Genomic DNA, 21613 nt, shown 5'->3' on the forward strand with positions numbered 1-21613 from the left:
GGGCAGGGACGGATGTGAATGGCCAAATACAAAATAGTCTCTGTAAAGCGCTGCAGAACATGTGTGCTCTATATAAATAACTGGTAATAATAATATATTTTTATATATACAGGTTGAGTATCCCTTATCCAAAATGCTTGGGACCAGACGTATTTTGGATATCGGATTTTTCCTTTTTTTTTAATAATTGCATACCATAATGAGATATCATGGTGATGGGCAGGGCCGGCGCTACCATTAGGCAGCTTTAGGCAGCTGCCTAGAGCGCCGGCCGCTGGAGGGCGGCCACTACTGTCTCCCTACAACCCACAGGACCATTATTTTAATTATATATATATATATATTTTTGCGTGTTACGGAGGGCAGGGGGGATTGGAGATGCAGAAGCCGTCCGCCCCCTCACCAGCAGCAGCCGCCTGCCCCCTCACCAACAGCAGCACCAATCACGGCGGTTATGGAGCTGGGGGCAGTAATAAGAGTAGTGCCTCCCCACCAGTAGGAACAGTGGTGCTTACCCAGCGGTTGGCAGTGGCGTAAGTACCACAGGTGCAGGGGATGCCAGCAGCTATGTGGCCCCGGCTAACTCCATGGCCCGCAGCTCCCCTGCACCCAGTCACACAGAGAACAAGAGACAGGCTGAGGCTGCTCAGGCACACTGTCCACGGCAGTACTAGCAGAGAAGGGGAGAGCCGTAGGGAGGGGGCGTGGCCATATGCAAAGCATTGCCTATTCACTGGCCAGATACTGTACCTGATGCTCCTCTGTAATAGCCGCCGAAGCCCCGCCCACCCGCGGCTCCTGGTGCCCCGCCCCCATTTTGGCTAAAGTTCTCCCATTCACTCTCCAGTAACTGTTGGGAACCCTGGGCACTGAAATTATGAGAAAAGGGCAGCTGCAGGGGCTGAGTGGCCTACAGGAGTACCAGAAATACCAGGAAGAAAAATGCATGGACACAGGGCAGCTGTCACCATCTGTGAGGTGAACTCTGCATGCATCCTACAGGTCAGTGCAACGCCTGGAGCTGCCTCACACACACACGCTTCACCATAGCCTGACACACAAATGCTGCCCCATAGCCTCACACACACACACACGCTGCCCCATAGCCTGACACTCACACGCTGCCCCATAGCCTGACACACACACGCTGCCCCATAGCCTGACACTCACACGCTGCCCCATAGCCTGACACACACACGCTGCCCCATAGCCTGACACACACACGCTGCCCCATAGCCTGACACACACACGCTTCCCCATAGCCTGACACACACACGCTGCCCCATAGCCTGACACACACACGCTGCCCCATAGCCTGACTCACACACACTGCCCCAAAGCCAGACACACACACGCTGCCCCATAGCCTGACACTAACATGCTGCCCCATAGCCTGACACACACACGCTTCCCCATAGCCTGACACACACATGCTGCCCCATAGCCTGACACTAACACGCTGCCCCATAGCCTGACACACACACGCTGCCCCATAGCCTGACACACACACGCTGCCCCATAGCCTGACTCACACACACTGCCCCAAAGCCTGACACACACACGCTGCCCCATAGCCTGACACTAACATGCTGCCCCATAGCCTGACACACACACGCTTCCCCATAGCCTGACACACACACGCTGCCCCATAGCCTGACACACACACGCTGCCCCATAGCCTGACACACACACGCTGCCCCATAGCCTGACACACACACGCTTCCCCATAGCCTGACACACACACGCTTCCCCATAGCCTGACACACACACGCTTCCCCATAGCCTGACACACACACGCTGCCCCATAGCCTGACACACACACGCTGCCCCATAGCCTGACACACACACGCTGCCCCATAGCCTGACTCACACACACTGCCCCAAAGCCTGACACACACACGCTGCCCCATAGCCTGACACTAACATGCTGCCCCATAGCCTGACACTAACACGCTGCCCCATAGCCTGACACACACACGCTGCCCCATAGCCTGACACACACACGCTGCCCCATAGCCTGACACACACACACGCTGCCCCATAGCCTGACTCACACACACTGCCCCAAAGCCTGACACACACACGCTTCCCCATAGCCTGACACACACACACGCTGCCCCATAGCCTGACACACACACGCTGCCCCATAGCCTGACACACACACGCTGCCCCATAGCCTGACTCACACACACTGCCCCAAAGCCTGACACACACACGCTGCCCCATAGCCTGACACTAACATGCTGCCCCATAGCCTGACACACACACGCTGCCCCATAGCCTGACACACACACGCTGCCCCATAGCCTGGCACACACACGCTGCCCCATAGCCTGACTCACACACACTGCCCCATAGCCTGACACTAACATGCTGCCCCATAGCCTGACACACACACGCTTCCCCATAGCCTTACACACACATGCTGCCCCATAGCCTGACACTAACACGCTGCCCCATAGCCTGACACACACACGCTTCCCCATAGCCTGACACACACATGCTGCCCCATAGCCTGACACACACACGCTTCCCCATAGCCTGACACACACACGCTGCCCCATAGCCTGACACACACACGCTGCCCCATAGCCTGACACTCACACGCTGCCCCATAGCCTGACACACACACGCTGCCCCATAGCCTGACACACACACACGCTTCCCCATAGCCTGACACACACACGCTGCCCCATAGCCTGACACACACACGCTGCCCCATAGCCTGACTCACACACACTGCCCCAAAGCCTGACACACACACGCTGCCCCATAGCCTGACACTAACATGCTGCCCCATAGCCTGACACACAGACGCTTCCCCATAGCCTGACACACACATGCTGCCCCATAGCCTGACACTAACACGCTGCCCCATAGCCTGACACACACACGCTTCCCCATAGCCTGACACACACACGCTGCCCCATAGCCTGACACACACACGCTTCCCCATAGCCTGACACACACACGCTGCCCCATAGCCTGACACACACACGCTGCCCCATAGCCTGACACACACACGCTGCCCCATAGCCTGACACACACACGCTTCCCCATAGCCTGACACACACACGCTTCCCCATAGCCTGACACACACACGCTGCCCCATAGCCTGACACACACACGCTGCGCCATAGCCTGACACTCACACGCTGCCCCATAGCCTGACACACACACGCTGCCCCATAGCCTGACACACACACGCTTCCCCATAGCCTGACACACACACGCTTCCCCATAGCCTGACACACACACGCTGCCCCATAGCCTGACACACACACGCTTCCCCATAGCCTGACACAAACACGCTGCCCCATAGCCTGACACACACACGCTGCCCCATAGCCTGACACTCACACGCTGCCCCATAGCCTGACACTCACACGCTGCCCCATAGCCTGACACACACACGCTTCCCCATAGCTTGACACACACACGCTGCCCCATAGCTTGACACACACACGCTGCCCCATAGCCTGACTCACACACGCTGCCCCAAAGCCTGACACACACACGCTGCCCCATAGCCTGACACTAACATGCTGCCCCATAGCCTGACACACACACGCTTCCCCATAGCCTGACACACACATGCTGCCCCATAGCCTGACACTAACACGCTGCCCCATAGCCTGACACACACACGCTTCCCCATAGCCTGACACACACATGCTGCCCCATAGCCTGACACACACACGCTTCCCCATAGCCTGACACTAACACGCTGCCCCATAGCCTGACACACACACGCTGCCCCATAGCCTGACACTAACATGCTGCCCCATAGCCTGACACACACACGCTGCCCCATAGCCTGACACACACATGCTGCCCCATAGCCTGACACACACACACGCTTCCCCATAGCCTGACACACACACGCTGCCCCATAGCCTGACACACACACGCTGGCTAGCCTGACACACACACGCTGCCCCATAGCCTGACACACACACGCTTCCCCATAGCCTGACACACACACGCTTCCCCATAGCCTGACACACACACGCTGCCCCATAGCCTGACACACACATGCTGCCCCATAGCCTGACACACACACGCTTCCCCATTTATTTATTATTTATTTATTAACAGTTTCTTATATAGCGTAGCAAATTCCGTTGCGCTTTACAATTTGAAATAACAATAACAAACTGGGTGATAACAGTCATAGAGGTAGGAAGGCCCTGCGCGCAAGCTTACAATCTATAGGGAAATAGGCATATGTACACAAGGAAAGGTGCTATCTATTGCATAGAATGAACAGACGTGAGGATATGTGTGGACTGTACAGAGTGGATGTAATTTGATAGGAAGGTTTATGAAAGTTATGTAGGCGGTTCAGGAATTTGATACGCTTGCCTAAAGAGGTGAGTTTTGAGGGAACGCTTGAAGGTTTGGAGACTAGAGGAGAGTCTTATTGTGCGTGGTAGGGCATTCCACAGAGTGGGTGCAGCCTGATGAAAGTCCTGCAGTCGTGAGTGGGAGCGAGTAATGAGTGTGGATGAGAGACGCAGGTCTTGTGAAGAGCGAAGAGGTCGGGTTGGGAGATATTTTGTGATAAGCGAAGTGATGTACGTTGGTGTAGTTTGGTTAATGGCCTTGTGTGTGAGTAAAAGTATTTTATATTGAATGCGGTAAAGTACAGGTAACCAATGGAGGGACTGACAGAGTGGATCTGCAGACGATGAACGTCTAGCGAGGAAGATAAGCCTCGCCGCTGCATTCAGAATGGATTGTAGTGGTGAGAGTTTCGTTTTGGGAAGACCAGTTAGGAGACTATTGCAATAATCAATGCGGGAGATGAGAGCGTGGATTAGAGTTTTAACAGTGTCTTGTGTAAGGTATGGTCGTATTTTGGATATGTTTTTTAGATGCATGTAACATGATCTTGAGACAGATTGAATGTGGGGAACAAAGGACAGATCAGAGTCAAGGATGACACCTAGGCAGCGAGCTTGTGGGGTAGGGTAGATAGTCGAGTTTTCAACAGTGATAAGATATCAGGTTGGTACCTACTATTGGCCGGTGGAAATATAATTAACTCTGTCTTTGAAATATTAAGTTTGAGGTGGCGAGATGTCATCCAGGATGAGATGGCAGAAAGGCATTCAGTGACACGGTCCAGTACAGATAAGGACAAGTCAGGGGAGGATAGGTAGATTTGAGTATCATCTGCGTACAGATGATACTGAAAACCAAAATAGCTGATTAGTTTACCAAGAGATGAGGTATAGATAGAGAAAAGCAGAGGACCCAAGACTGAGCCTTGCGGTACTCCAACTGAAAGAGGTAGCGAAGAGGAGGTAGATTCAGAGAAGCGAACACTGAAGGAGCGATTAGATAGGTATGATAGGAACCAAGAAAGGGCTGTGTCTTTAAGACCTAGGGATTGTAGTGTCTGTATGAGAAGAGAGTGGTCTACAGTGTCAAATGCAGCAGATAGGTCTAGAAGAATAAGTAGTGAGTAGTGGCCTTTAGACTTCGTAGTGACCAAATCATTAACCACTTTAGTCAGTGCCGTCTCTGTGGAATGTTGGGAACGGAAGCCTGACTGAAGTGGGTCCAACAAAGTGTATGAGTTAAGAAAGTGTGTGAGTCGAGTGTAGGCAAGTCTCTCAAGTAGCTTAGAGAGACAAGGGAGCTGAGAGATAGGGCGGTAGTTTGAGAGAGCATTAGGGTCAGAATTTTGTTTTTTTTAAATGGGAGTAATCACTGCATGCTTGAAGAGTGAAGGAAAAATACCAGTAGAGAGAGAGAGAATACAGATGTTAGTTAAGGTAGGGATGAGCACCAGAGACAGAGCTTTACTTATTTGTGAGGGTAAAGGATCAAGAGGAGAGGTAGTAGAGAAGCAGGATGAGAAGAGTGATGATACTTCATCTTCACTTGTGGGATCAAATGAAGAAAGAGTGCCAGAGGGTTCAGGTAAAGAACGGAGCAGGTCACTGGCTGCCGAAGAGCATACCATTTCATCTCGGATCTTAGCAATCTTCTCCTTGAAGTAGGAAGCAAGATCCTGTGCCTTGATAGTGGCTGGTGGGGTAGGTGCGGGAGGATTCAGAAGTGATTTAAATGTATTAAAGAGTCGTTTGGGGTTAGAGGCTTGAGCAGAGATAAGAGTTTGGAAATATGTTTGTTTGGCAGTGTCCAGGGCATTTTTATAAGAATGGTAGACTGTCTAATATGTGAGGAAGTCACTTGAAATACGAGATTTACGCCACTGACGTTCAAGTTTTCGTGTGAGTTTTTGTAGTTGTCTTGTTAATTTGGAGTGCCATGGTTGACATCCAGGCCTACGTGGAGTGTGATGGGTAGCTGGAGCCACTTCATCAAGGGCTAGTTCTAGAGTCTCATTAAGGTGTGATACAGCCATCTCAGGAGAGGTGAATGCAGAAATAGGTGAAAGCAGTTGTTGGAGTGAAGTGGAAAGTTCTTGAAGATTAATTGTGTTAATATTTCTGCGAGTTTGAGGAAGATTGGAGAACTTCCGCAACACAGGGTTTGAATTAACAGAGGAAAGCATGCAGGTGATAAGGTTGTGATCTGAGAGGGGGAAAGGAGTGTTAGTGAGTTCAGCAATGGAGCATAGTCTGGTGAATACTAGATCAAGGCAGTGGCCCGCCTGATGAGTAGAGGAGTCAGTCCATTGGGAGAGGCCAAGAGAGGAGGTTAGAGAGAGTAGTTTGGAGGCATGCGCAGCAGATTTTGGACAATCAATAGCAATATTGAAATCACCCATGATAATGGTGGAGATGTCAGAGGATAGGAAGTGAGGGAGCCAGGCAGAAAAATCTTCCAAAAATTGTTTTGGATGCCCAGGTGGGCGGTAGATAGCTGCAACACGCAGAGAGAAAGGAGAGTAAACCCTAATGGAATGTACTTCAAATGATGTAAATGTGAGTGATGGAACCTGTGGTAGAACAGTATATGCCAAAGATTGGGAAAGTAAAAGTCCAACTCCTCCTCCTTTATGGTTATCGGGTCTGGAGGTGTGTGTAAAGTGGAGACCACCATGTGCCAGTGCTGCAGGGGAGGCTGTGTCAGATTGTGTGAGCCAGGTTTCTGTTATAGCCAGCAGATTGATGTTGTTAGATATGAAAAGGTCATGAATGGATGTTAATTTGTTACAAACAGAGCGTGCATTCCATAAGGCACATTTTAGTGATCTGGAGGGTGATGGAAGACATGTGATGTTTATGAGGTTAGCTGGATTTCTATGTTGCTGTGAATCAGGTGAATGTGAGTGATGCAAGTGGCTGGGTCCTGGATTTGGTGAAATGTCACCAGCTATCAGAAGCAGAAGAGAGAGATAGCCTGACACACACACGCTGCCCCATAGCCTGACACACACACGCTGCCCCATAGCCTGACACACACACGCTGCCCCATAGCCTGACACACACACGCTGCCCCATAGCCTGACACACACACGCTGCCCCATAGCCTGACACACACACGCTGCCCCATAGCCTGACACACACACGCTGCCCCATAGCCTGACACACACACGCTGCCCCATAGCCTGACACACACACGCTGCCCCATAGCCTGACTCACACACGCTGCCCCAAAGCCTGACACACACACGCTGCCCCATAGCCTGACACTAACATGCTGCCCCATAGCCTGACACACACACGCTTCCCCATAGCCTGACACACACATGCTGCCCCATAGCCTGACACACACACGCTTCCCCATAGCCTGACACACACACGCTTCCCCATAGCCTGACACACACATGCTGCCCCATAGCCTGACACACACACGCTTCCCCATAGCCTCATGTGATAGGTGGGGTCAGATTGTCAGGAGGTGTACAGTATTCAAACCAACAGGACATGGGTCAAAATAACTGAGGTACTAATTGTGAGGGTGATTTAGAGCTGATCGTAGATGTGATAAATTTAGCACATCTACGATCAGAGTCTCAGACATGTGGGGGGACGCCCAGCACAGAGCTAGTCCGACCCGCATGTCTGGCCCTATCCCCCCACAAGGGTGCAAAAGCATTGCACAGCGGCGATGCTTTTGTACCTGCTGAGTAGCTCCCTGCCAGCTGTGCTGGCAAGCAGTTACCCGCCACGTCCCGGGTCACAGCGGCAGTGTGTGACGTATGGATGGAGGCAGTGTATGTATGTATGTATAGAAGCAGTGTGTGGAAGTATATATGTATATATGAATGCGGCAGTGTATGGATGTATGAATGAGGCAGTGTATCTATGTATGTATGATAGAGGCAGTGTGTGTGTATGTATGTATGTATGATAGAGGCAGTGTATGTATGTATGTATGTATGTATGTATGTATGTATGTATGTATAGAAGCAGTGCGTGGAAGTATATATGTATATATGAATGCGGCAGTGTATGGATGTATGAATGAGGCAGTGTATCTATGTATGTATGATAGAGGCAGTGTGTGTGTATGTATGTATGTATGTATGTATGATAGAGGCAGTGTGTGTATGTATGTATGTATGTATGTATAGAAGCAGTGTGTGGACGTATATATGTATGTATGAATGCGGCAGTGTATGGATGTATGAATGAGGCAGTGTATCTATGTATGTATGTATGTATGATAGAGGCAGTGTGTGTATGTATGTATGTATGTATGTATGTATGATAGAGGCAGTGTGTGTGTGTATGTATGTACGTATGATAGAGGCAGTGTATGTATGTATGATAGAGGCAGTGTATGTATGTATGATAGAGGCAGTGTATGTATGTATGATAGAGGCAGTGTATGTATGTATGATAGAGGCAGTGTATGTATGTATGTATGTATGTATGTTTGATAGACGGGGTGTAGTATAAGTGACCGGCGGCCGGATCCCGATCGCCGGCATACTGACAGCTGGGTGAGCGCTAATGAGCCCCTTGCGGGTTCGCTGCACTCCCCACGCTGCGGGCACGGTGGTGCGCTATGCTATTTATTCTCCCTCCTGGGGGGTCGTAGACCCCCAAGAGGAAGAATATGTGTCGGCATGCCGGCGGGTGGGATCCTGGCTGGCAGCATACTGAAGACCACCTGATAGAGGCAGTGTATGGATGTATTTAGAGAGACAGTGGATGCATGTAAGTATGAGAGAGGCAGTGTATGGATGACGTATATATGTATGTATGAGAGAGAGAATGAAATAGAAAGAAATAGGTAGCTGGGTAGGGTGCCAGGATCTGGTAAGGGGGTGCCACTGAGTGTACCTGTCAAATAATTAAGGATGTCTTTGAGAGATGCATCCTTGTCGAACTCATTGCAGTCAGACAGCTGGGAGATGTATAAGACACCGCCGTACATTGGCCCTCATTCCGAGTTGTTCGCTCGGTAAAAATCTTCGCATCGCAGCGATTTTCCGCTTAATGCGCAATGTCCGCACTGCGACTGCGCCAAGTAAATTTGCTATGCAGTTAGGAATTTTACTCACGGCTTTTTCATCGTTCTGGCGATCGTAATGTGATTGACAGGAAATGGGTGTTACTGGGCGGAAACAACCCGTTTTATGGGCGTGTGGGAAAAAACGCTACCGTTTCCGGAAAAAACGCAGGAGTGGCCGGAGAAACGGAGGAGTGTCTGGGCGAACGCTGGGTGTGTTTGTGACGTCAAACCAGGGACGACAAGCACTGAACTGATCGCAGATGCCGAGTAAGTCTGGAGCTACTCAGAAACTGCTACGAGGTGTGTAATCGCAATATTGCGAATACATCGTTCGCATTTTTAAGATGCTAAGATTCACTCCCAGTAGGCGGCGGCTTAGCATGAGCAAATCTGCTAAAATCCGCTTGCGAGCGAACAACTCGGAATGAGGGCCATTGTCTCAAAGCTTCACTTCCTGAGCCAGAAACTAGTACAGTGTTTGTAGTCACCAACTACTGTACCAAGGGTCACAGTGCCAGTAGCTTCCAAATATCCAGAGGCAGAAATGAGCACAGCACGGTACCCGTAATTACCATCCACCCAGTGCCAAGAACGAACATAGTGCCTGTAATCATCAACTACCCAGAATTAGGAACTAACTCAGTACCAGAGCCAGGAGGACCTACACATCCACAACCTGTAGCCATGACATAGCACAGTCACCAGCTACCCAACATCAGGCACTAGCACATAGAGCCTGACTCAGAGGCACACGCAATACACCGCCTCTGCATTTTCACCTTACTGACTGGGGAAGTGGGTAATTGATGGTGTTGGGGGGCAGTAGGCAGACGTTTTGCCTAGGGTACCAAGTAACCTTGCACCGGCCCTGGTGATGGGACCTAAATCTAAGCACAGAATGCATTTATGTTATATATACACCTTATACACGCAGCCTGAAGGTCATTTAATACAATATTTTTAATAACTTTGTGTATTGAACAAAGTTTGTGTACATTAATCATCAAAAACAAAGGTTTCACTATCTCACTCTCATTCAAAAAATTAAAAAGTCCCCCCCCTCCTTTAGCAAACTCCAGCGACATGCAAACTGTCTGTGAAGTCCTGCTCCTTCCTCCCTTCCTGGGTCAGCTGGCTGTCAGCTATTGTCAGTGGCGCAGAGCTCCCAGACGCAGCATCTCACAGCAGGTGCCCTTCCTCCCCACTCACCCCATTGGCCTGCACTAATCATTATAGTTTGTTGATTGAGACTGCTGTCTTCTCCCAGGCATCTAAACAGTGCTGATAACAGGAGGTCCAGGAAGTGGCTGTGTGCTGTGGGCATGGCTACAGTTACATGACAGGCCTGTGGACTAATAGAAAGTGTATAGTGTTGGGAGGGTGGAACCTGTTCTGTGTACACTGTATACAGGAAGAGGAAGCATAAAGGAACTGTGCGTTCCATTTCTTTCTGTCCTGTGTTCCACATGACTTTGCTGCACAGTGAGAGTACACTGCATTCCTGCACCCAGAGACCAGCCACAGGGACCAGCGTGTTGAAGAGGGACCGTCCTACCAGCCAACCAAAGGAACCATCCTGCCAGTCAGTCACAGGAACCAGCCTGTTGCAGAGGGACCAGACAACCGGTAAGAGATCTTACTGCTAAATTCCCTAGGCAGGGTATTACAGGTTGAGTCTCCAATATGTACAATACAATAAAGGGTGTCTGTAATAGGTGCATTTATAGGTTTTAAAACATACCTTGTATTTCATAATATTAAAAATTACATATCACGTCCTATCAGTGAAATACTAAAACTATAGAGAGATGCGTGTAAAAGTACAGAAAGTGTGTATAAAATTACTATACAAAAAAACCTGTGTCTGCTAATTTGTCCTCTATTTGGTTAGTTTCTCATAAATAATACCGTACACATTCTAGGAGGTATCAACTTGGAATTGTCCTCACCGTATAATTAACCACCTACAAGGTGGCCCCGCTGTAGTCTTACAAATGAGTATTAGTTACAGCTGTCTTCAAGTTCCTGTACAGTATTGGTCCTATATATGCATCAAACAGTTTATATATCAGTGGGAGAGATTCAGCGCTACTGCATATGTAGGTTGTTCATAAATAGGCCACTTCGGATACAGCAGATGTCATATCTCACAGTATACTTCTTATTAGGCTCTTTCAAATGTACCCAAAATGGATGGGATAAGCAAATATAGTGAAGTACTGTTTCATAATTGTAAAATTTCACATGACAAAAACAAAAAACATATAAACTCCACACAGATTACATGTATTTCCAGTCCCACTCCCCATAGCAACCCTATCTGGCAAAATGCCGGGTTGGGAAAGGCAGCATCTAGAGTCCAATGCCAGATCCCACCCGGGAAGTGGCCGTTTCCAATTCCCGGGTGGTAGCTGGCATTGGAGATGTAAAAGGGGTAATAGTATGCCACTTGTTACCATTTGTATCAGTGACTGTTGGAATGGGATCGGTAAGAAATACCTACAATCAAAATCCCGACGGTCGAAATCCCGACAGCAATTGACCGACGGTCAAAATCCGGACAAGGTCAAAATCCCGACATGGACAAAATACCGACATTTAAAATACTGACATGTAAAATGCCGACAGGTCAAAATACCAACATGCTTTTTTCGTTGTTTTTGTGTGTATGTAGACATAGGTCGACATGGACACCATATAAGTGTACTGCGTCCCCTCACATGGCTCGCTGCGCTCGGCACACTATTATATTCCCCCTCCAGGTTCACTGGGATGGTAAAGTATGAACAAGTCGGTTTCAATGAAAAAATCATGAAAAACTCATGTTGGCATTTTGACCTGTCGGCATTTTACATGTCGGTATTTTGACCTTGTCAGTACTTTCAATGTTAGGATTTGGATATATATTTTTTGCTATACCCTAATATTAGGGGATTACAACTTTTGATACAGTAGGTATCACAACTGTACGTGACGTGTCATACATTATGATGAACATAGGGAGGGCTTTGGATAGATGTCATATTGGGGAACTTTGATTTGATGTGTTGTAGAAGTGATTATTATACCTAACACCTACTTTGCCTGCTTGGCTGGCAATATATCACTACCAGCTATTAGGGTGTCATTTATAATCAAGGGATCTTAACCACTGATATATAAACTGTTTGATACACATTATAGGACCAATATTATACAGGAACTTGAAGACAGTGGAAACTACTACTTATTTGTGAGACTACAGCGGGGCCACCTTGTACAGTAGGTGGTTAATTGGGAAGCAGTCACTTTCCCGGTGATCAGGATACAGACGACAGAATCCCAACAGCCAAGGAAATGTCAGCAGGCGGAATCCCGAACTCAGGAATCCCGAACCCCCCTAATTCCCACTCAGGGGGTGGTCCACACTATTCCCCAAGGGGGAATATAATTCGCTCGCCACCAGGCCTGGAACTTGGCGAGTGCAGCAAGCCCGCGAGGGACACGCTGCTGTCGCCACTGGGATTCTGGCGTTGGTCTCCTGATCGTCAGGATCCCATACTGAACACGGTTAATATATAATTGTGAGGACAATTCCAAGTTGATACCTCATAGAATGCGTACGGTGTTATTTATGAAAAACTAACCAAGTAGAGGACAAATAAACACAGGTTTTTTGGTATAGTATTTTTATACACACTGTTTCTTTCTGTACTTTTACACGCATCTCTCTATAATTTTCATATTTCACTGACAAGGACGTGATATGTCATTTTTAATATTATTAAATAAAAGATTTGTTTTAAAACCTATAAGTGCACCTATTACAGACAGCTTTTGTGATGTACATTACCTAATCTAAGGTAGCATCCCATTTGATACACATATGTTGTTAACAATTATGAATACAAGGGTACATATATGGTTATACTGTAAGGACTTACTGAAGCCCACTCTATCCATAAGAATATTCTGCAATTATACCTGTGCGATAGGACTCTCTTACATTTCTGAGTCTCCTATATCCAAAATGCTTGGGACCAGTAGTATTTTGGATATTGGATTTTTATATATTTCGGAATACTTGCATACCATAATGAGAGATCTTTGGGATGGGACACAAGTCTAAACACAGAATGCATTTGTTTCATATGAACCTTTTACACATGGGGAGAATGGGGGGTATCCAACTAGCCCCAAAAATATTGCGCTGGCAAAAACAGCGGGGTTTTAGTGATTTTTAAAAAAATATTTTCACTGATTTTTTTCTCCGCACCTATCCTATTGTGATGTGCAAAAACCTCCCGTTTTTATGCAAAAATACATAGAGAAAAGATGAATATGCTGAAGATTGTGTGAATACGATCCAAGATTGTGGCAGTATGCTAAAAAAATGAAATTGGAAACTACATTGACTCCATTTTTACTCTCAATGACAATTTGAAATGTGAGCTACTGCAAAGACCATGGAAGTCTTCGCTTGGATACAAGCTACCATTTTCAACGCATAATAAGAAAGGGAAGGAAGAAAAAAGGTTTCTAAAGCAATCTCATCTGGACAGTTTTCCGTGGTGTATTCCAATGCTAAAAAGGATTCTTCTACAAATATTGTGCCCTATTTGTTACGGCAGCAATGGGGGGCTCCCACAAACATGTTCCTTTTCAGAAGCTTGTAAAAAAGCCCCTGACTGTTTTTGCAAAGCTGCTAGGCAAAGATGGATACCTATGCACTCATGAGAAGCAACATTACCACAGGGATTCTATGCAAGCAGCAAAAGACTTTCTGAAGGCCATTTATGCACCAGAGAGGAATATTATGAACAGGATTAGTTCACAGTGACTACAGCAGATCCAAGAGAACAGACAAAGATTAAAGCCTGTAGTTGAAACCATTATTATTATTAGTATCCTTTATTTATATGGCGCTACAAGGGTTCCGCCGCGCCCAATTACAGAGTACATAAACAAATAATCAAACAGGAAAACAGCAACTTACAGCTGAAGACAATATAGGACAAGTAAAGGGTAAATAAACACAGCTACAGCAGCAGATGACACTGGAATAAGTATCAGGTGGCAGAGGACTGCTGGATTTGGCGCAGTTGAAGATTATTAAAGTAAGAAAAAGGATAAGCACATGAGGGAAGAGGGCCCTGCTCGTGAGAGCTTACATTCTAAAGGGGAGGGGTAGACAGACAGGGGTGACACAGACGGGGTACATAGAGAGCGTGGAACAGAGGGTTCGGATTGAGGGGCAGATTTATTAAGCCTGGTGAAGTGATAAAGTGGAAGGTGATAAAGTGCCAACCAATCAGCTCCTAACTTCCATGTTACAGGCTGGGTTTGTAAAATGACAGGAGCTGACTGGCTGGTGCTTTATCACCTTCCACTTTATCACTTGGCAGACAAAATATTCCTCTGCGAGGGAGTAGGGATGATGGAGAGCAGTTTAAAGAAGCAGACGTAGGACCTCTGATAAATGAAGGACATTTTAGAGAGTTACTACGGTTTAAAATTAACTGTGGGGATATTGCTCTGGCAAATCACCTTGAGAACTCACGTTCAAATGCAATGTATATCAGTAAAACTACACAAAACCAGCTGATTGAATGTTGTGCAGAAGAAATTAGGAGTGTTATTGTGGAGCGTGTGAAGGAGGCAAAATATTACTGTGTGATATTTGACAAGACTACAGATATTTCCCATAGTTCTCAATTGAGTCTCTGCTTGAGTTATGTATACAAGAACCAAAGATATGAAGATTTCATTGTGTTTGAAAATGTTCATGAGGCTTGTTTCAAGGACTCATCACCATCTTTTGAGCCTAAAGTGAGTGGCAACGTTTTGGGGCAGCTAGTGATCAGGCAAATTAAAAAGTTACATTTAGATTTACTGAATTGTGTTGGGATTGGTACCGATGGTTGTTCCCTGATGATCTCAGAGCAGTTAGGTGCTGTTGCAGAGATACGAAATGAGGCTAAATATGCCACTAGATGCCATTGCTTTAATCACATAACAAACGTGTCAATGTCCAAGACTTCAAAGGTTCAGGGTGTACGCAACTGTATCGGCATTATCAAGGAAGTTGTGTGTTTCTTTAATGCTTCAACTAAGTGGAACCATGTTCTTATGAATGTTGTGGATGCATAATTATGTGTGTGCAAAACACGCTGGGTGGAAAGAAGTGAATGCTTGATGTAGTTTCTTGCCCGATTAGAAAGAATTGTTCAGGCTCTTGAATATATATCTCAATGGACAGAACAAGCATCATCTGATAAAGCCCAGATCTTTTTAAGTGCCATACAAAATGTTGAGTTTGTAGTGGCATTGCACTGCCAGCTCTCAATATTTACAATGTGTCTACCACTTAGCAGGCTGTTGCAGAGGAAAACTGTAGATTTGATTGACGCTGCTACCCTTGTCACTGATCTTCTGTCAGCTTTGAATAAACAGCGTATAAATTGCATTGAAGAGTTTTCAAAAATATTTTTAAAAGCATCTCAGGTTTTGTCAAACTTAGATGTTTCAATAGAACTACCACGAATAACCACAAAAAATAAACTGCATAGAGCAAATATTCCATTTTCAACACCAGAAGATTACTGTAGGATGGCAATCTATATTCCTTTGCTGGATTCCGTAATAGATGATTTACAAACCAGGTTTTCTGCTGAAACATTGTCATCTTGTGAGCTGACTTGCTTGCTGCCAAGAAACATCTTGCATTTGAACACTGAATCACTGACATTAAAAGTAAGGGCATTTTGCAATACTTATGGAGATCTAATAAGTACTAAACCTGGGCTGGAATGGACACTACTATCAGAGGTTCACCTCTGGAAAGAGAGGTGGGTATGGTCGGCTGACTGTATAACTCTTCAAGAATCCGTGGAAGAAGCTCTGCAGGCCTGTGATGAAGATATTTTTTTATTAGTGAACTCCCTTCTGAAAATTCTTTTAACTTTGCCCATCAGTTGAAAGGAGCTTCTCTTCTTTACGACGTTTAAAATTGTGGTTGAGAAACCAAATGGGTCAGGAGAGGTTAACTGGTTTAGCTCTACTACATACTCATAGGGAAATTGCAGTAGACCTGGGCTTAATGATGGATCTTTTTGCAAAGACTGGAAATTGAAGAATGGATTTTGTTTTGTAAAAAGTTCCGTGTTTATTTCTCTTGTTGATGAATATTCTATCTCATTGTTTGTTGTTTTTATTGTTGCTATTTATAGCTATTTAGCGCTTTGCCTAAATTAAATAAAGCAAATAACAAACTTAAAATATATCTATTTGTGTGATGCAGGAATTGGGACTGGATAGGGGAGGAGTCAAAACTGAAGAGGGGAGGAGTTGGGACTGGAGAGGGGAGGCGTCAAATTTTAATAGAACCATCCCACCCCCCCACCCCCCCTAAAAGAAAAAAAAGAAAAGTCTAGATCCGACCCTGGTCTCTTCAAAGTGGTTCGTTGACTACACCTTTACCATGCTTTCTATAGAAGCAGTGTGACTGGGGAGGAGTTGTCCATAGTAAATATGTCCGCCCACTCTCTAGCTCTGGAACAACGTTGTCGTTACGTGATCCATTAGGAAGTGATTTTCATCTGTTATCTCTGTAGGTCGATGTGGTCTAGCTGGGGTTGCAGCGCGGCAGCCGGGCTCCTGGGGGCGCTCTCAGCATGCTTTGCTAAACTTGCACTTGGAGCAGATTACTTGAGGGATGTGTGTGAGATTTCAGCCGGGGAGCAAACGGAGATCTGTGACTGGGTGAGTGGATGGGAAACCTCATATCAGATTGTTTCCTTCATAAAGCTGAAGCATGATACAGTAGCTGCTGTATCTGTCACTGTCTTCAGGTTTTGTGGACACCGTCCTTCCTAATATATAGAATTTCTACTTTATATAGCTATAAAAAGTAATTTAAGATGTATTGTCTTTGCATGTGTTTATTAGTTTCCTTGACGTACCAATAACAACAGTGATTTCACTAATATATAGTATTTAACTAGTTTATAACCATGATTAAATGAATTTGTATTATTAAATGCATTAACTTTCTAATATTGTTTGTCCTATCTGTTATATATACAATAATTGGACACAACAGGTGCTGCAATCATCCAATCAGTTGCACACCTGTCTCTGGCTCATTTCTCTTAGCATTTAATTCTCAAGACATGTGATCTTAGACCATTTTATATGGCAGTGGTTCCCAACCGTGGTCCTCAAGGCACCCTAACAGTCCAGGTTTTAAGGATATCCATGCTTGTGGCACAAATGGTTTGATCAAACTGACTGAGGTACTAATTAAGGGGGTCATTACGAGTTGTTCGCTAGCTGTTTTCATTTGCAGCGATTAGGTAACAAAGCGGCAGTTCTGCGCATGCTTATGGGGCGCAATGCGCACGCACGACGTACTTTCACAACAGCCGATGCAGTTTCACACAAGGTCTACTGGCCGCAGAGTGATTGACAGGAAGTGGGTGTTTCTGGGTGGTAACTGACCGTTCTCGGGAAGTGTGTGGAAAAACGCAGGCGTGTCAGATACAAACACGGGCGTGCCTGGGGAAGCGCAGGCATGGCTGGCCGAACGCAGGGCGTTTTCGTGACGTAAAAACAGAAACTAAACAGTCTGAATTGATCGCAAGCTAGGAGTTGGTCTCGAGCTGCTCAAACTGTACAATCTTTTTTTGTAGCAGCGCTGCAAACCTTTCGTTCGCACTTCTGCTAAGATACACTCCCAGAGGGCGGCGGCTTAGCGTTTGCACGGCTGCTAAAAGCAGCTAGCGAGCGAACAACCTAAGTCACCTCACCTGTGCTTTAGCATGGATATCTTCAAAACATGGATATAGGTTGCATTGTTTAACGTGTTTGGGAACCGCTGTTATATGGCAAACTATGAACTACTCTGTGGCATAAGGAACCGCTGTTATATGGCAAACTATGAATTACTGTGTGGCATAAGGAACCGCTGTTATATGGCAAACTATGAACTACTGTGTGGCATAAGGTAAATTGGGGGCATTATGACAGAACATTTAATGTAAAATTGATTTTATTAATGTATAAATCGACTTTAGCGACGCGTCCAGAATATGCGGAATGTAATCTTTACGAGCTAAGGTTCTTCCCAGTCTTGTGCGGAGTGTTGTCTGTGGTTTTTTTTTTTTGTTTGTTTGTTTTTTTCAAATACCTTTTTGTTACCTTCCAAAAGTCAATGAAGTAAAATTATTGCTGATAAAACTTTAAACAATATTTCTATATGTGTTCATTGCAGATCCACCTGCTCCTCCGCTTGTGCTCTGTGGGCCTTGTGTTTCTGTGCAATGCTGCAATGTGGACATTCTTTGCAAAAGCATTACGGTTCTCCTTATCTTCAGCGACTGCAACCGTGACAACAACAGCTTCAAATTTTGTGTCTTCAGTATGTAGTAAAACCGGAAACTTACATTTTCTTTACCCTGATTCCTCTACAATTTATCTGAATTCACATTACACATTTGCTGGTTTTGTTTGATTTGTCATATTTAATATCACCAGCATTCAGTTAATGGAGGCACTCTCGTGCTGCATAATGGGGGTCATTCCGAGTTGATCGATCGCTCGCTAGCAGTTTTTAGCAGCCGTGCAAATGCTAAGCCGCCGCCCTCTGGGAGTGTATTTTAGTTTAGCAGAAGTGCGAACGAAAGGATCGTAGAGCGACTACAAAAAAAAATTGTGCAGTTTCAGAGTTGCTCCAGACCTACTCCTAGCTTGCGATCACTTCAGACTGTTCAGTTCCGGATTTGACGTCACAAACACGCCCTGCGTTCGGCCAGCCAAGCCTGCATTTTTCCTGGTATTTTTTCGAACACTCCCTGAAAACGGTCAGTTGACACCTAGAAACGCCCCTTTCCTGTCAATCACTCTGCGGCTGGCACTGCGACTGAAAAGCGTTGCTACACCTTGTGTAAAAGTACATCGGCCGTTGTAAAAGTACGTCGCGCGTGTGCACTGCGCCGCATGCGCAGAAGTGCCGCTTTTTCACTTAATCGCTGCGCTGCGAACATTTTTCACTAGCGATCAACTCGGAATGACCCCCAATGTGTCCTAAAAATTGGATTTTTGGTCTTTTGCCAGCAATATAGTATACACATGTGTTACAAAATTATCTTGTAATACTTTAAAATCTGGATATGGTTTTAGACTAAGCTTAAGTGGAGATGTCTATCTGTTGAGAAATAGAATGGTTCCTTTAACAAAAGAGAGTGATAAAATGGGCAGTGAAATAGTACCAGCCAATCAGGTCCTAACTGCCATGTCACAGGCCCTGTTTGAAAAATGTCAGTTAGGAGCTGATTGGCTGGTACTTTTTCACTCTCCAGTTTATCACTTTCCAAGTGATGATGCATCTAGCCCTGTGTTTGAAAAATAACAGGAGTTGGTTGGCTGGCTGGTAGTTTATCACTCTCCACTTTATCACTATAAAAAAATCATAGTCTGGTGCAATATACGGTGACATGTATAATGTATAATTCAAGTGCACAGTCTAGAAACTGATCCCTAGAGGAGGAGGTGGGGGCCAGGCATTGGGGTTTTCCCCTGTGGGCTAGTCCAGCCCTGTATGCAACTCACCCTTTTGTATTCCTCGCATAGTTGGGCACTCGGTTTATTTTCTTTAGACATTGGGTAATGTTGATGAGTCTAGAATTCTTGCTATAGTTTGCATTGCTCAATGCTTTGTACACTAATCGAGCAGTGTGTGTTTGTGTGTATGTAGATGCATATTTATTAGGACCAGATTCTGAATTGGGAGTGAAGCAAGTAACTATCACCTGGACAAACCATGTTGCAGTGCATGTATTTATTTTGCATGCAGCCCGCAAATGCTGGATGGCCTTCTTTTGATATTGCTAAGTGAGTTTAGACACACCGTTCTCAAAGCTAGATCTCTCTGTACATTATAAATCTGCTCCACCGGCTTTGCAACATGAGGTTGCCCAGGTGTAGCGTTACTTGCGCTTTTTCTGCCTTACTTCTACCTCAGAATCAGGCCCAGAATGAGCACCTTTATTTGAGACATATGGCTCATGACAGTGTTGACAATTTGTGTTGCATAGACCTGTACTTGCTCTGCCCACTTACATGTGACTTATAGTACATAGATAATGTGGTTTGGGGTGTAAGTAATCTTTGTGAACTGTAACATATTTCTTGCAGGCATTACTTGGCAAAGTGCTGTTTGGAGAGTCTCGTGCCCTGCTCTGGTGGGTTGGAATTTCAATTACACTTTGTGGATTGGTTTTACTCCACACATCCTCACCACAAGCCGAAGATACAACAAAAAAGAAAAGCTAGTCCACTGGGCAGTGCTTCATTCCTTCATGAACTTTACAAGGCAATATTTTTAAAAGTAAAAAAAAAAAAACTTCTACAGCTAGCCTTGAATGAAAAGCATTTTATATAAGCAATTGTCTGCAGGTCGACAATAAATGAATCCATTGGTTAAATAGGCTACTGTGGGACTGCTTAATAACAATTGCACTTTGGTTGGAGTCCCGACACCTGTAACCCACTGTTCTCTGAGAGGGTCATTCTACAGCTCTCTGGTCTGAAAATTTACATGGCAGCTATTATCTGGTAACATTTTTATTTCTAGGGAGGAACCATTACAAAATTGTTTTGTTAGGGTTATGAATAAATAAGGGTCCAAATTGGATACCCTAATTAAAGGGCCTTGTTAGTTTTTTGTTTGTCAAATGTACAGCTCATGATAAAAAAACAATGTGTCCTATTCAATATTTTGTCTGCAATGGTGATTTGTCATAGAGGTTATCAGGGTTTTTCCTGGTAGGCCAGTGGCTTCAGGGGCCGCCTAATGCACTTTATAAACTTGTCTTGCTTTTTGTTTTTGAAATAAAATGAGTTTCTCTCAGACGGTGGAGGGGCTTGTGGCTGCGCAGGCCAGCTGGGACTCACTGTGCCAGCCACGCATCGGTCTTGGATGTCACTAGGATGCTCTAGTTTTGGGTACAGGTAGGCAGAGGCAGTGTAATATACTGCTGTTCTTTTACACAGCTAGGGAATATATATAACCCAACCTACTTATGTGTTGGCCATGTCTATAGTTCATTTGAGAAGAAAGAGGAGGAAAGGATCTGTTTCGGATGCACTAATGAATTAAAATATAACTTTTATTGATTTATCTAAAATTATGTTTTTCTGACGTGCGAAATATTAAAAAACATGTATCAAATATAATTTCTCTAACGTCCTA

General features: G+C 45.6%; 1 protein-coding gene across 3 annotated transcripts; it reads left to right on the forward strand.

Annotated features, from left to right (window-relative positions):
• The first annotated feature begins 421 nt into the window (after nucleotides 1-421).
• TMEM42 (transmembrane protein 42) lies at nucleotides 422-21068 on the forward strand. 3 transcript variants are annotated; one of them, XM_063922411.1, is made up of 5 exons: nucleotides 422-1002; nucleotides 10868-11010; nucleotides 16977-17124; nucleotides 18635-18781; nucleotides 20557-21068. In XM_063922411.1, exons 3-5 carry the CDS (start codon nucleotides 16981-16983, stop codon nucleotides 20692-20694), a joined length of 429 nt encoding a protein of 142 aa, XP_063778481.1. In that variant the 5' UTR covers nucleotides 422-1002; nucleotides 10868-11010; nucleotides 16977-16980; the 3' UTR covers nucleotides 20695-21068. The 3 variants fall into 3 exon arrangements, with proteins under 3 accessions (XP_063778481.1, XP_063778482.1, XP_063778480.1); XM_063922412.1 differs by lacking the exon at nucleotides 422-1002 and adding an exon at nucleotides 16664-16821 and having other exon boundaries at nucleotides 10619-11010; XM_063922410.1 differs by lacking the exon at nucleotides 422-1002 and having other exon boundaries at nucleotides 10691-11010.
• The last annotated feature ends 545 nt before the right edge of the window (nucleotides 21069-21613 follow it).

This window comes from Pseudophryne corroboree, chromosome 5 (genome assembly GCF_028390025.1).
Source record: "Pseudophryne corroboree isolate aPseCor3 chromosome 5, aPseCor3.hap2, whole genome shotgun sequence".
Classification (NCBI taxonomy): domain Eukaryota; kingdom Metazoa; phylum Chordata; class Amphibia; order Anura; family Myobatrachidae; genus Pseudophryne; species Pseudophryne corroboree.